The following is a 13,954-nucleotide window of genomic DNA, read 5'->3' as shown; positions in this document are numbered from 1 at the left end:
TTTCGTAACGCGTGGTTCGCGTGGTTCGCGTGGTTCGCGTGGTTCGCGTGGTTCGCGTGGTTCGCGTATTTGAGAGATGCCCTACCTTATGCCTGTTGTTGTTATTATATTTTGTAAAGTCTGCAGTTGTTCACTTACTTCAGGTATATGTGTAATGTGACGTATGTAGGTTAAAACGGTTACACTATGCTGCCCTATGGAAGTGATCTTCATAAACACTGCTTAAATTGCTACAGAAGAGATTGCACAGACTACTATGTAAACTATTGTCCCATGGAAATATGTGCGAACAATTGCGGTGCACAGTTTCATGCTTGTAAACGTGAAGAACACAACCTAGTATGTCCGAAAAAGGTTGTTTCATGTACGAATTCTTATTATGGATGTCCTATTCTGCTGCCAAGAAAAGATATATTAAAGCATTTGGAGTTCTGTCCTGCCAGTACAATTGTGTGTACTATGGAATGGAGTAGGAATGTTTCTGAAGAAAAAGATGTAGAACTTGTCAACCACTTTGACCCTCATTGCCTAAAGGAACATGATATGGATACTGCCACTGCTCTAAACGATCAGTGTATAGCATTGAATTGGATAAGGAAAATGAAGGAACTGGGTCACAGCTGTGCTGATCATAATGAAGAGACAGAATCACCTTATATGTCACCTGTGAACTACAAAGATTATCAACTGATGCTTTATATGCAGACAGAAAAGGCGACACAGTTTGCTGTCGATGATTATTCAGGTTACCCCTATTTTGATTCCAATGTCGAGGAAAACAAGGAATCATATGTAGAAGATACACCTAAAGGAAATGATGAGGCAACAAGTCCCTGTGCATCTGCCCAGTTGGAACAGCCTGTAGACTCAGAGCTTAGTTGCTGCAGGACTTTACAAATGCATACTTATCGGGCAAAGTTTTGTCATAGGGTACATGGCCATGCTATCAAGGCTGAAATGTATTTGCAGCCTTCAGGTGTAACCCTTTGCCACAGATACCATGAAAATGATTATGCTCAGCTTGCATGTAAAAGGGTCATTGAATTTTTGCCTAGATATGACACTAAGCACAGTGGTATGTACACTTTCATGTGCAATTCTTTGTTACGTAGAGATGAGTACTGTGCACATTATCAAAACTTTCACTGTGATTTCCATAGTTCCTTGAATGGTTGGCTTGAGGAGCGTTGTCCATATCACATATATGGTTGTCAATACAGCAGAATGAGATTTGCTTCAAAGCCTGGTGGAAAATTTGTTTTCGACCATATTAGAAACTGTTTGGCAGTTCGCATTGACCATTCTGTGTTGAAACCATTGTCTGAAACAGAGAGTACAAACTTGTTAAATTTACCATGGGAAATATTACAAAGAATCTTTTCTTACCTTGATAGTTACAGTATAGGACAAATGGCCTCTACTTGTTCATATTTGCGAAGTATCTGCATGTCCATGATAAGAGACAGAGGCATTGTTGAAATGCAGTGGGAAAACTGTAAAGGAGAAAATGGCTTTCAATGGAAACCAACTGGCTTTAGGTGGCTTTTCAGTGACAAATGTACATCACTTTCATGCTTAAGTTTAAACAAAAGTCCGTTTTTGGCTGGACATATTGTTAACTGTCAATATGCAAAAAGCGTTATAGACAGCAAAAAGTATTCAAGCACTCGCCAATATGTATTTGGAGCTGCTAATTCCCGCTCTCAAAATTCCTGACTGAAAATGCTTTTACTTACAATTGCACTTGAAGTGACTAATTTATTTTTATAATACTGTGTGTGTTTAGTGACTTGTTAACATTGACAATTTCATATGCATCTTTATTGAGCTGCAAACATACCTACTTTTTACTATTGTTGCATTTTCTGCAGTAGTTATTTTATCTGCAACTGTTTTACTTCACAAACAATGTGTTTGTATTGGGTATTGGAAATTCTTTTACTATTTCCTATTTACTGCAGTTGGAAAACATTTTGTGCAAGTCAGGCACCGTGCTTGTGTAGGGTAATAACTAAAACAGTGATGTCAGAAACCCCAGTACCCGACATTAACATTGACGCACCAAAATGGGATCAAACAACATTTATTGGACGACTGCGACACTTTGCTGCCGTTACCGATATGAGAAAGATACTGGCTTCGGAAAGAGAGCTAGACGAAGCTAAAGTTCTTGTCAACTCCTACAGGTAGTAATGTATTTTGGTTTTTAGGCTCATTCATGTCAAATTACCCAATGACCAAACCCTCACCTCTTCCATTATGATGAAACTTGGCAGATTTGATAAGCACCAAGCCACAAATTTCAAATTTTAGCGCAGACAGACCAGCGAGACTTAAAAGTTATGCTCCCCTAAAGTTTTTGTTTCTGCTCAAATTTGGGGGCATACCTTCTGATTTTAAACCCTGTATTTTCCTGGAAATCCATTTCACAACATTAAAATTTCACACATATGTAAATAAAAAGGCTGCTTTTTGTCAGATCAGGACATTGCCCGCCAGGAACAACAGAGGAGAAGTTGTGGCAAGCAAAACATTTGTACGACTCTGCTTTTCATCCAGATACCGGTGACAAAATGAACTTGTTCGGACGTATGACCTTTCAAGTACCAGGCGGCATGGCAATTACAGGACTTTTGCTGCAATTTTACAAGTAAAGCTTTATCAAGCTAAACTGTTATCCTATGGTTTGTACATAAATTTTCTTTTAAATTCTCTTTGTTTTGAAATATTCCTAAAGCATCTAGTTGTTGTAGTTTCACAGTTGGCATGACACAATAACCTTTTCCAAGTAATTTTGAATAATTTATAATAGGAAAACTTTCGCTTGTGTTGCAGCAATGTGCAGTGAAAAAAACCCTTTTATGATTACAATTCCCTTACAGGACTCCTGGTCAAGTGGCTTTGATGCAGTGGATGAATCAGTCCTTCAATGCACTTGTTAACTACACAAATCGCAACGCTGCATCCAGTACCACAACGCACCAAATGCTCTTTGCTTATGTGACTGCAACCAGTACTGCTTTAAGTAAGACTTTTTATCACTTTTACAACACAAAAAAGTATACTTCAGATGTTTCTACATAGAATTATGTCATTTTGAAAATATGTACACATATTTGGTACAAAAAAAACTTTTTAAGGTTAAAAATGTCAAAAATTATCATCCAGGCGTTGCACTTGGTCTCAATTTGTATTCCAAGCGTGCACCCCCAATTGTTGCTCGATGGGTCCCATTTGTAGCAGTTGCATCTGCAAATGCTGTCAATATACCACTTACCAGACAAAGGTAACTTGATTTATTACACAATATTTTGGTCTAGGGCACTTTTGTTACTGTAGAAATATAACATGTGTTTTTTCAGTGAATTAATTGAAGGGGTCACCATAACAACATCAGATGGCCAGCCTGTTGGCAAATCAAAGGTAAGAAAGGCAATTTTGCTGCAGGAAAATACCAAATGTGTATTTATTACAAATATGCCTTTTTGTATTCAGAAATGTGCCAGAAAAGGCATAAGTCAAGTACTCCTCTCCAGAGTATTAATGGCTGCACCTGGAATGGGTAAATAGTAGACCAAAAAATATCTCTTCATGAATTAAAAGTTAACTTATTTTAGTTGTTCTACCCATACTCATGGAGCGTTTAAACAAGAAACCCTGGTTTCGACGGATGGCTTGGATGCACTTGCCATTGCAAACATTAGGTGTAGGGGCATTGTAAGTTACATTGAATTTGATGAATTTACTATCTGTAAACATTGTGAATTTTGTTTTGCAGCTTAATCTTTATGGTGCCAATTGGCTGTTCTCTTTTTCCTCAAAATGCGTGAGTAGTAAAGTAATTCATTTTGATAAATTTTCAATTACTTTCTTGTGTCATGACTTGTATGCTGCTTTGTGTTTGTAGTAGATATGTTTTTTGGGGGTTTAGTGTAATTAACTTGATAGCAATGCAATTTTCCATTTTATTACTTGAACAGAATGGTTTGTGTTTAAATTACACATTATAGATTGTGCTCAAGTACAGCCCTTTGTTTGCCTTATTTGGCAGGTCAATGGCAGTAACCAAGTTGGAACAGGAGGTACAGGACGAAATTGTAAAACAGCATGGAAACACAGTGCAAAGAGTGTATTTTAACAAGGGGCTTTGAATTCCTTTTAATGATTTTTTATTAGGCAAGCCATTTTTACATCAGTTTGGTGCATTTGTTGCGTAGCATTCATTCCTTTTAAGTGACCTTTAGAAAAACCATGCTGTGCAATTTTATGATCTTACCATGGCCTATTTATTGTGTGATGTTCAACTATGCTGCTTGCGTTTGATGTGGTGCCATAACATGCATTTTTGTATACACAACGTACAGATATATTTCAGGAAACTACTATCATTAATGTTGTGGTATGTCATGCAAAAAACCATCATGCAACTGTTTGGTTTCAATCCATCAGCAATTTGTTGTTTTTAAATTGGCCCAACTTCACAAATTCATCCAAATGTGTTATGCATTTTAGCCTATTGGTTTTACCAATATTAATGCAGTCCAATCTGCAATATTTTCCCCTGGATAAAATAAGCCACTTATTGCAAGTGCCAATTTCTTTCAGCACTGAAAGTATCTGTTGTCTTGATGTGTTAATGCCTATCTTTTTCAGTAATCATACTGATATATTGTAACTTTTAATTTTTGTGCTATTCTTTTCAAAATTATTACAATTTGTAAGGTTTTTATTTGATGACCTCAGTATAATTCTGTATTTCCAAATTCAAATAATACATTTTTTCATGCTCAGCTTCTTTGGCTTTATTAGTTAACCTGAAAGTTGACTACTTCACAGTTGAATTTAATCAATTGTTATTATTTCAATAGAATCACCAACATAATGGCTTGCTGTAAGCTTCATTAGGTTTTATTCTCCACATGGGTTTACTTAATAACAATGGACCAGACAACATATTTTGAAAGATGGAAATACTTTAGTGCAGTGACAAATGTCAGAAATTGTTTTGCTACAAAGCAACAACTTGAGGAAGCAAAGCAGATTGTCAATGCCAAAAGGTTTCTTTTTTGTGGATGAGTTGATTTTGAATCCCGTACATAATGCGGTACCATGAGTTAGGCATTGTTAATTCTTGTTGTGTATTTTTGCACAGATTATTTCCTTTTGATATTTCTGATCAAAAGTTCACAGAAGCAAAATGGCTTTATGACTCTGCCCACCACCCTGACACCGGAGAAAAAGTTAATTTATTCGGCCGAATGTCCTTCCAAGTGCCAGGTGGAATGTTCATGCTGGGGCTACTTCTTCAATTCTACAAGTACTTCTGTAATTTACCGAGTTGCAGAGTAATAATAGTGCGTGTTTTTTTTTATTTTAGGAAGCCTAGCCAGGTGGCTGCAGTTCAATTTGTCAATCAGTCATTTGTTTCTTTTGTGAACTACAATAACCGGAATGCTTCCCTACCCACAACAACAAAACAGGCACTTTTTGCATATGTATCTGCCACATGCACAGCATTGGGTATGTTCAGCATTGGGTATTGCCATTATTTACCTTTACACCTCAACTTGATTGTATGAGTGTTTGGAAAAGCGGTGATTATTTTGTTTTGTGTTTTTTAAGGAGTTTCTTTGGGTTTAAATATGTACAGCAGAAAAGCACCACCTATATTTGCCAGATGGGTCCCTTATGTGGCTGTTCTATCTGCAAATGCTGTCAATATACCCTTAACAAGGCAAAAGTAAGTTAACTTTTTAGCTGTGGCCAAAAAAATATCGAAATAAAAATGATTATTTTAATGCAACAACTTAATCTAAACTACATGTGTTTTCGTTCTTTACTATCATGTACAGTAAGTACGTGTAACCCTAAATAAATTTTGAAGTGAATGGCTGTATGGTGTCATTGTACGGACAAAGTCTGGTCAGGTTGTTGGAAAGTCCAAGGTATTTTAATAGAAATATGCATCATAGAGATATAAATTTGAACCTTGTATATTTTTTGCAGAAATGTGCTCTCAAAGGAATACAGCAAGTTTATGTTTCCAGATTGGTGATGGTCACCCCCGGCATGGGTATTTTAATTTTACTTTATTTTCTATTCGGGCTTGTATGACATCACATGTTGCCTTGAATTATTTGGGCTCAGAATGGATGTAATTTTATTTCATGAAATATTTGAAGGTCTAACTCGATTTTAATGTAAATTGATTGTAAATATGGGCCCAATAATTGAGGCTCAGAATGGAAAAGCCAAGCTAAATATGCTTATCAATATAAGCAAACTAATGATTGGGTTTTTCTATTCCATGTTATCAATTCCCAAGTTTTTCGCACGTAAGCAACTTGGTCCCACATTAACAATCAATTTATATCACAATTGCAGTGAGATGTTCAAATATTTCATGAAATAAAATTGAAAATAGCAATCAGTATACAAAGCTAATTCAAAAGTTGGGTTAGTTGTACTGTACATTTTTCTTTATGCCAACTAATTTTAAATTGTGCAGTCCTTATACCTGTTCTAATGGAACAACTTAACAAGAGTCAATGGTTTCGAAAAATATCATTTTTGCATCTACCTCTTCAAATGGTTTTCATTGGAGCAATGTAAGTTGCACTAAACTTAATTCATGAACAATATGTAATACCTGAACAGCTTTAAATTTATCTGTCTTATGTAGAATGTCATTTTCCCTTCCAATGGCATGTGCTCTCTATCCCCAAACAGCGTAAGTTTCTCGAATGACTTTTTTAAATGCAAGCATATGAAATGGTGATATTTTTCATCATGTAGATCCATGGCTGTCACTGATCTTGAGCCAAGTCTGAGAGAATCTATACAAGAGATGCCTGGGTCTTCAATCAAGCGTGTTTATTTTAATAAGGGTCTATAAAATGCTTGTTAATTGCACTTAAAATATTGCATTTTGCTATGATATGCATTAGGTTTAATTTCATATATTCGTTGGATTGTTTTTACATTTTATATGCTCAGTGCACCAAGTGTTATACTTCTTCAAAAACTGCAACCAAACACTGTATTAGAATGACCGATGCGAAGATACAATGAAATTCCTTTATTCTCAAATAAAACTGTGACATCCACACAACTATATATAAGCAGGCACAAAGTATTGAGGTTACACGACTTGAAATGTGTGACTGATTAACACAGAAATTATGTTAATTGCACCAGAAAATGACAAAATAACGATAGTGAATTTTCAATTAGGCAGAGTTTGCAAATGAAAAAACCTCAAGTACAAGTGGCTACTGCAGTGTACATAATACAATTAACAAAAACGATATTTTGTGATAAAAGATATGGAAAACACAAGATAAAGCTCTATAGTATAATTTGAAGGTGGAGAAACCGGCAAAAAAATGATGCCAAACTTATTGAAGTGTTATGATTTGAAGCTACAGTTTTTACCACTAAAAAATACCAAAGCAAAACATATTACTGCCCATTATACCAGTTTACCCACAACTTCTTGAATTGAGTGTTTAGAGCACCAACAGAACATAACAGGGAATTTTTAGATAGTAGTTACAGTTGGTAAAATTGTAAATGGCCACCTGCTAGTAGTATTTAACATGATAAAATACCATTCGAACAGTTAAACAACCGAGTTTCTATCCGAAGGCAAACAATACGTAGGCACACTATGGAAAAAATGTTGACAGTTTTGTACAAATACTCCATCTGTTATTAACACTAGAAACAGTTTATCCTTTAGGCATTTTTGGGGGCTTCTGAGACCAATCGCTTTCCAACATACACCCTGAAACGATAAAAGTTTTTTTTTTAATATGTCATGACAAAACATCAAGAGTGGGGTACTAAACTGCTATCATTGTCCAGTGCCTTGTTTTAACTATGCCTGTGGCCCAATTTAACTGTGTCTGTGGCCCTTTTTTATAATCCTGCTGGTGTTTTAGTTTTTTTCAGTACGTCATAAAGAATTTTTGTTCTTTACATTACACACATTTTCATTCCAGACTTAGTTTTACCAGTGTTAACTACCATCAAATAAATCTTTTGGACATTTATTTGTGATTGAAATCTGACTAATAAATATGTGACATTTTGTTTAAACTTTCTGCCCAATAGATAAGTAATTATATAATCCTTGACTAAAAATTACCCAATTCCAAAAGCAACGAGGTTAGTGACAATAATTGATGGAATGAAGACTTTGAGAAATTCCCAAGAAAAAAAGTCATGCTTCATAGCTTCAGTATTTCTCAAACTGAGTGGTGTTCGTTTAGGTCTTGGGTAATGCTTGAACTGAGATTCTCTGTACAGAAAAAATATTTACATGGTTGGTATTGCAAATATTAATTGGGCAATTTGATGAAAATTTGCTGCTTTCCTGCTGTAATGTTTTTAGCATACAGGCAAAGACACAAAAAGGCAATCGGATTCATTATGATTAGTTGTCATTTGAAAAGCAGAAATATTAATTTTGTCAGATAAATAGCATCATCAGTTTCTGCCTTTTTTAAATAGATGCTGGCAATCACACAACAGATATAAACCAACAATGCAAAACTTATTGCTTTTTTCACTTTTTATGTCAAAATTTTACATATATATCCACCCTTGCTCTTACTCAGGGGCCTTTAATACAGGTTTGCTTGACCAGTCCCAAATCCACTCAGCATCATCTTTGGGTCCAGGCAGCTCAGGAAGAACATCTCTAAGCTGACAAGAGTAAAAATGTAAGACATAGTCATGCCTTAGCACAGTAATGCTTTATTGTTCTAAAATAATTTTCAGTTCTTTTTCAACCTAATGTAGAAATTGTACACCAGAGTTTACTTTGAGGAATTAGCAATGGTCCCAACCCCAAGCATGGGGGTAATGGTGACAAGTACAAAAACATATATATATTCATTTTTTTGTGACATACTAAGCAATGAGTAAACTTACTATTTTTGTCAAATCATGGTGCAGGTAAAGATAATTGTATATTGATAGCAATTTCTGCTTTTACAATTAGAACCGGCTTATTAGCAGTGGGAATTAGTTCTTGAAACTTACTGGAGTAATATTTTTTGTTCCGGAAGGGGAGTTATTGCCACTGACTTCTGGAGAAACTCTGTTACTTGCACACAAACTCTGTGGCCTTGGTGGGCTGAAAAGTGAAGCAAAAGTAGTCATATTATGATGTTGGCATAGTCACTCATTCATGCATTTTGAACAAAAGAGTCATTAACACTTCCTCTATTTTACCAAGTTCAGTCATCAGTCAAGTCTATAGTTTATAATTTACATTTGCACGGATTTCTGTTCCAATATCTATGTACCAGCATTTGTTGGCGATTACTATTCGAACTCACTAAAAAGTAGATGACCTTCAACACTTCACTAAAACGTTGCTCCAAACAAATCTATATACCTGTTTAGATGAGAACCAGGCAGTGATGGCCCTCTTGATGTAGGAGGGGTTGAACCTTCTCTTTGAGCTTCCTTAAGCAATCGTTCCATTTCATCACTTTGAAAGGATTGCAAATTTCTTTGTCCATTTTCTGAACAAGTCTGTTCCAAGTCGACCCACGATTCTAATGAAAAAAGAAAACATTTTGAACTATCTGCAAATGTACTTTGAAATCTTAACTGCAATGTAATAATTTACATCTTGCCAGATATTAACTCTCCTTGGTTATGTACTAAAATAATTACTTGGGAAAGACAATAATATCTTACCACTTATTTCCGAAGCCCCATCACTTTTTATGTCACATGCTGGTTGGGAATACATTGATGACATGTTTAAGATATTAAGTATAATCCTAATGGACTCAAGCATTTAAACTTAACATATATCTTTAAACTAAAAACAATTTTATGGGATACAATGCAACAAACATTAGAAAACATTTTATCAACAGTGTGTATATATCTACAGTATACCTAACATGAACAACCAGCTGCAAAAAGTAAATTTTTCTGCTGTTGCAACAACCTTCCTTTACCTTTGCATGAATATATATTCAGTCATGTGGACTTTGTTGCCCTGGTTAAGAGTTTTAAAACCGTAAGATGTGTTTCTAAAATATTCTGTTATGCCGTATCAGAGAAGGCATACACGTATGCATTAAGTTGACTCAATAACGATCACTACAAGCAGCATGTGCAATACCTAATTTGAAAATAAAATGTGAGCGTCTATACCGGCTCTATAGCATTCCTAAGGTAAAGTATTCATTTGTAAGTTATTTTACTAAACCTTTGTACTAATAACAACAATCGCAAAAGAATAATAAATGAAATAACTACGCCATATTTGTCGACGCCTTGTTTTGATGCTAGTAAAAGCCAGACGTGCTTCGCTACGGTCACGTGACATAAACATGTAAGACGGTTTATTACAGGTCGTTTTTGAGGTTACTTTGTGTCAAATGACGTTTCCGTTTTGCCGTTTCTCTGATATGTAGCGTAAAAATGCTTTTACTGACATGCCAAGTATACACAAATATTTCACGTGCACAGGCAATAGTTGCTTACCAAACATACAAGCAATTGCCCTGATGAAACCTTACTGTAACATATTGTTATGTAATGCTGTCTACACAACAGACGTAAAACTTGCAAACCCGCTGTAAATCCAGCTCATATTTGGGTATTTTGCAAGCACTAATAATCTAAACTCACAGAGCGGAGAAACACTGTAGGACGTCACATTAAGTGATGAGATAGTTGCAAGAGCCCGGAAGCCTGAGATGCTGAGAAACACAGCAGGTTGTCTTGGAACTTACCACAAGCCAATGCGGATGCACTTGATTAGGAAACAAAGCACGTTGTTCGGTTTAGTAGCCTTTCTCGTGGCAGTTAATCCCACCACAGGCAATAAATGACTAAACTTATCTGCTATTCACAGGAGCACAATAAAATTTGCATGGTAAATTTTATTTCAAAATGGCACAAGAACTAATTTCAGGTAAGTATGTAACTTATACATGCTATTCAAAAGTTATCCCTTTGGATGTGATATTGTAACCTTTAATCAACTTTTCACCTTTTTATACAGTATGTCAAGTAATTTCATGTTGTTGGTGGGACAATGAAAGAAACATCTTTATCTTGCGATGTTATAAAGACCATTTGGGTTTGTTGGCGAAAACCTCTTTTGTCTGTGAGAACAATTCCATCCTATATGGTCATGCTTTCGCAATGCTCTTTGTTTATTCCCTCTGCATGCGCGTCTCCATCCATAATTTTTTTCATGTTCTGAATTGTTCATTTTTGCTTTGTTCCAAGGTAACATTTTGGGATGATAGTAAAACATCGACGGTGTTGTGTAGCCTATGTAAGGATCATCTACATACCTAAATAGAAAAATTAGAAATGCATCACACCACATTTTGGCTCCTTTTTTGAGAAAACTGTCCTTTTCTGGCACAAAAGCAACATAGATTTTGTTTTCACCAATGTTTTGTTTGCCATACATCATGGCTTTGATGCTGCAATTCTCTCCAGATAGCAAACAAAACAGTGGTAAAAATAAATTCGAAATGTTATTTTATGTCAGAACAGTTTACTAAAAATTTACAATGTCTGGCTGCAACAGCAGCATAATGTTTAGCTTCTATTATTCATTTCTTTAGACAAAACAATCCTTGATACCATTTTTGCTTTTTCCACTTGGATGAAACAAGCCGGTCCAGTTTTCTTGACTGCTGTGAGTTGCAGATTATAGATCTCCTTAACTTGTGCACCTTCCTTCGACCTTTATGCTTTATTATTTTCAACCAAATCTTGTATTTAGATCCTTGCTGTTCGACACAAACACAAACAAACCTCATAAAACGAATAAGTTCATAGCACACAATTTAGTTCTACCTGTCTTCGCAGCCACAAACCGTTTCCAAGCCTTCTGAAGCGTTTCAAAATGTTTTGTTCTCTGTCTGTTTTTCGCCTCATAAACTCTCCATGTGTTATCAGTGTGCGATTAGGAATACATGACACACCTGGTACAGGACTCATGCTGGAAAACACCAAAATTCAAGCACAAATTGCATGTAAATTGGAAATGAGATTCTTACCAATCTCCAAGCAAAGGAGTTTTATTCAAGGTCAAGAGATGACCCAGCAATTTCCTATTAATTTCTTCTGAAGTTGCTTGGATTGACGAAGTGATTAAAGATGAGTATGGTTGCTGGTGCACAGCTGGTAAAGTAGTGAATTGTGGACAAAGAAACCAATTTCCATGATTGGACAAGCATGATACACAACCTGCACGGACTTTAGGTTGCCTCAGCAGTTGCGTTGATATTGTTTTAAATATTGAAATCATGGTAATGGTTTTGCCATTGATAATGTGGAAAAAAACAGCCTATATTGCCATAATCCGGGGGTCACATGCTTTAAAAACAGAAATTAATAACATTAATTAGCTGATCAAGTAAATTGAATACAAACTAATTTAGAAATAAAGGTACTCCACAACATACTTAGTTTTCTGTTCTTAGTTAACAAAACAAACATATATGTCAGCATTTTTTTTGTAACATGCCATGCGTATTTCAAAATACATAGTTAAAAAAAACACAGCATGAAGTACGTGTGTCAGAAATCTTTTATCTTTCACAGACCAATGGTGAGGGACACGTATTTTTTTCTTCGCCTCTCTCGTTTGAAACAACAAGGAATGTTACCGAAATACCGGACTCGTAATTCTGCTAACAGGTAACAATTAAAGGCCACTGCAATGTGTGCATTATCAGCAAATATAAACCACGAGTAAAACACGATTCGCCTATCTTGAAAACGGAAAAACGAAGAGTTACTGATGCATGGCAATGGCAATGGCAAACAAATACAACGGTTAAATTACCACATATGTGCTGTGTGCGCTGGTCCCTTTTTGGTTTATATCAGTTTTATGTGCCCAGGACCGGCCGTGGCTAGCGGGCAATCCAGTCATACAGTAAGTCATGTTAAAAATTTTGTTTTTTTTACATTATTATGGCCTCAGCTTTAAGGTGGCAAAATGCTCTAGTCTAGTGGCTCCACCACGCCGATGGTATTTAAAATAGTTCTCTAGCTCCAACCCCCGAATGTTTTTTGAAATAGTCCTCTAGCTCCACCAACCGGATGTTATTCAAAATGGTCCTCTAGCTCCACCACCCGGATGCTATTTGAAATGGTCCTCTAGCTCCACCACCCGGATGTTATTCAAAATGGTCCTCTAGCTCCACCAACCGGATGTTATTCAAAATGGTCCTCTAGCTCCACCACCCGGATGCTATTTGAAACTATTTTAAGTAGCATCCGTATGGTGGAGCTAGAAGACTATTTTAAGTAGCATCCGTGTGGTGGAGCTAGAGGATTATTTTAAATAGCATGAGTGTGGTGGAGCTAGAGGACTATTTTAAATAGCATCCGTATGGTGGAGCTAGAGGACTATTTTAAATAGCATCCGTGTGGTGGAGCTAGAGGACCATTTTAAATGGCTTCCGTGTGGTGGAGCTAGAGGACCATTTTAAATAGCATCCGTGTGGTGAAGCTAGAGGACCATTTTAAATAGCATCCGTGTGGTGGAGCTAGAGGACCATTTTAAATAGCATCCGTGTGGTGGAGCTAGAGGACCATTTTAAATAGCATCCGTGTGGTGGAGCTAGAGGACCATTTTAAATAGCATCCGTGTGGTGGAGCTAGAGGACTATTTTAAATAGCATCCGTGTGGTGGAGCTAGAGGACTATTTTAAATAGCATCCGTGTGGTGGAGCTAGAGGACTATTTTAAATAGCATCCGTGTGGTCCACCTGTTGCAATGTCTGGCGCAACGCACAAACACCACACGACAGGTAAAGCAGAAAATTTTATTTACAATTTGATATAGACTATAATGTGTCAAAGCAAAGGTGCCAGAACATTTAGTAATCAAATCGCACAACATTTTCCCTCTCCATTTGCTTGCGGCATACTGCAGGGTACTGAGGCA

The 13,954-nt window shown here is 36.3% G+C and overlaps 5 protein-coding genes across 6 annotated transcripts; 3 read left to right on the top strand and 2 right to left on the bottom strand.

Moving 5' to 3' along the window:
- The first annotated feature begins 155 nt into the window (after nucleotides 1-155).
- Nucleotides 156-1,881, top strand: LOC145908650 (F-box only protein 30-like). The gene has a single exon (XM_082995968.1). It carries the CDS (start codon nucleotides 187-189, stop codon nucleotides 1,714-1,716), a length of 1,530 nt encoding a protein of 509 aa, XP_082852094.1. The 5' UTR covers nucleotides 156-186; the 3' UTR covers nucleotides 1,717-1,881.
- An 85-nt stretch (nucleotides 1,882-1,966) lies between these two features.
- Nucleotides 1,967-4,186, top strand: LOC145909180 (sideroflexin-2-like). The gene is made up of 9 exons (XM_082996509.1): nucleotides 1,967-2,186; nucleotides 2,480-2,650; nucleotides 2,883-3,025; nucleotides 3,169-3,286; nucleotides 3,363-3,423; nucleotides 3,496-3,562; nucleotides 3,618-3,717; nucleotides 3,779-3,826; nucleotides 4,052-4,186. The coding sequence occupies exons 1-9, from the start codon at nucleotides 2,023-2,025 to the stop codon at nucleotides 4,149-4,151; spliced, it is 972 nt and encodes a 323-aa protein (XP_082852635.1). The 5' UTR covers nucleotides 1,967-2,022; the 3' UTR covers nucleotides 4,152-4,186.
- A 737-nt stretch (nucleotides 4,187-4,923) lies between these two features.
- Nucleotides 4,924-6,923, top strand: LOC145909178 (sideroflexin-2-like). 2 transcript variants are annotated; one of them, XM_082996508.1, is made up of 9 exons: nucleotides 4,924-5,057; nucleotides 5,153-5,317; nucleotides 5,378-5,520; nucleotides 5,623-5,740; nucleotides 5,885-5,945; nucleotides 6,007-6,073; nucleotides 6,509-6,608; nucleotides 6,683-6,730; nucleotides 6,796-6,923. In XM_082996508.1, the coding sequence occupies exons 1-9, from the start codon at nucleotides 4,939-4,941 to the stop codon at nucleotides 6,893-6,895; spliced, it is 921 nt and encodes a 306-aa protein (XP_082852634.1). In that variant the 5' UTR covers nucleotides 4,924-4,938; the 3' UTR covers nucleotides 6,896-6,923. The 2 variants fall into 2 exon arrangements, with proteins under 2 accessions (XP_082852634.1, XP_082852633.1); XM_082996507.1 differs by having other exon boundaries at nucleotides 5,153-5,520.
- A 159-nt stretch (nucleotides 6,924-7,082) lies between these two features.
- LOC145909181 (BCL2/adenovirus E1B 19 kDa protein-interacting protein 3-like) lies at nucleotides 7,083-10,054 on the bottom strand. The gene is made up of 6 exons (XM_082996510.1): nucleotides 9,715-10,054; nucleotides 9,407-9,569; nucleotides 9,049-9,142; nucleotides 8,618-8,709; nucleotides 8,150-8,302; nucleotides 7,083-7,786 (listed from the first exon to the last, which is right to left on the bottom strand). Exons 1-6 carry the CDS (start codon nucleotides 9,815-9,817, stop codon nucleotides 7,738-7,740), a joined length of 654 nt encoding a protein of 217 aa, XP_082852636.1. The 5' UTR covers nucleotides 9,818-10,054; the 3' UTR covers nucleotides 7,083-7,737.
- A 640-nt stretch (nucleotides 10,055-10,694) lies between these two features.
- LOC145908181 (large ribosomal subunit protein bL35m-like) lies at nucleotides 10,695-12,782 on the bottom strand. Its single transcript, XM_082995392.1, has 4 exons — nucleotides 12,054-12,782; nucleotides 11,851-11,995; nucleotides 11,635-11,783; nucleotides 10,695-11,336 (listed from the first exon to the last, which is right to left on the bottom strand). The coding sequence occupies exons 1-4, from the start codon at nucleotides 12,302-12,304 to the stop codon at nucleotides 11,087-11,089; spliced, it is 795 nt and encodes a 264-aa protein (XP_082851518.1). The 5' UTR covers nucleotides 12,305-12,782; the 3' UTR covers nucleotides 10,695-11,086.
- Between the last annotated feature and the right edge of the window lie 1,172 nt (nucleotides 12,783-13,954).

The sequence above is a fragment of the Ascidia mentula genome, chromosome 7 (assembly GCF_947561715.1).
Source record: "Ascidia mentula chromosome 7, kaAscMent1.1, whole genome shotgun sequence".
NCBI classification, from domain to species: Eukaryota; Metazoa; Chordata; class Ascidiacea; order Phlebobranchia; family Ascidiidae; genus Ascidia; species Ascidia mentula.
The sequence above is the reverse complement of the archived record's forward strand: the minus strand, read 5'-3'. Positions and strand labels throughout refer to the sequence as shown.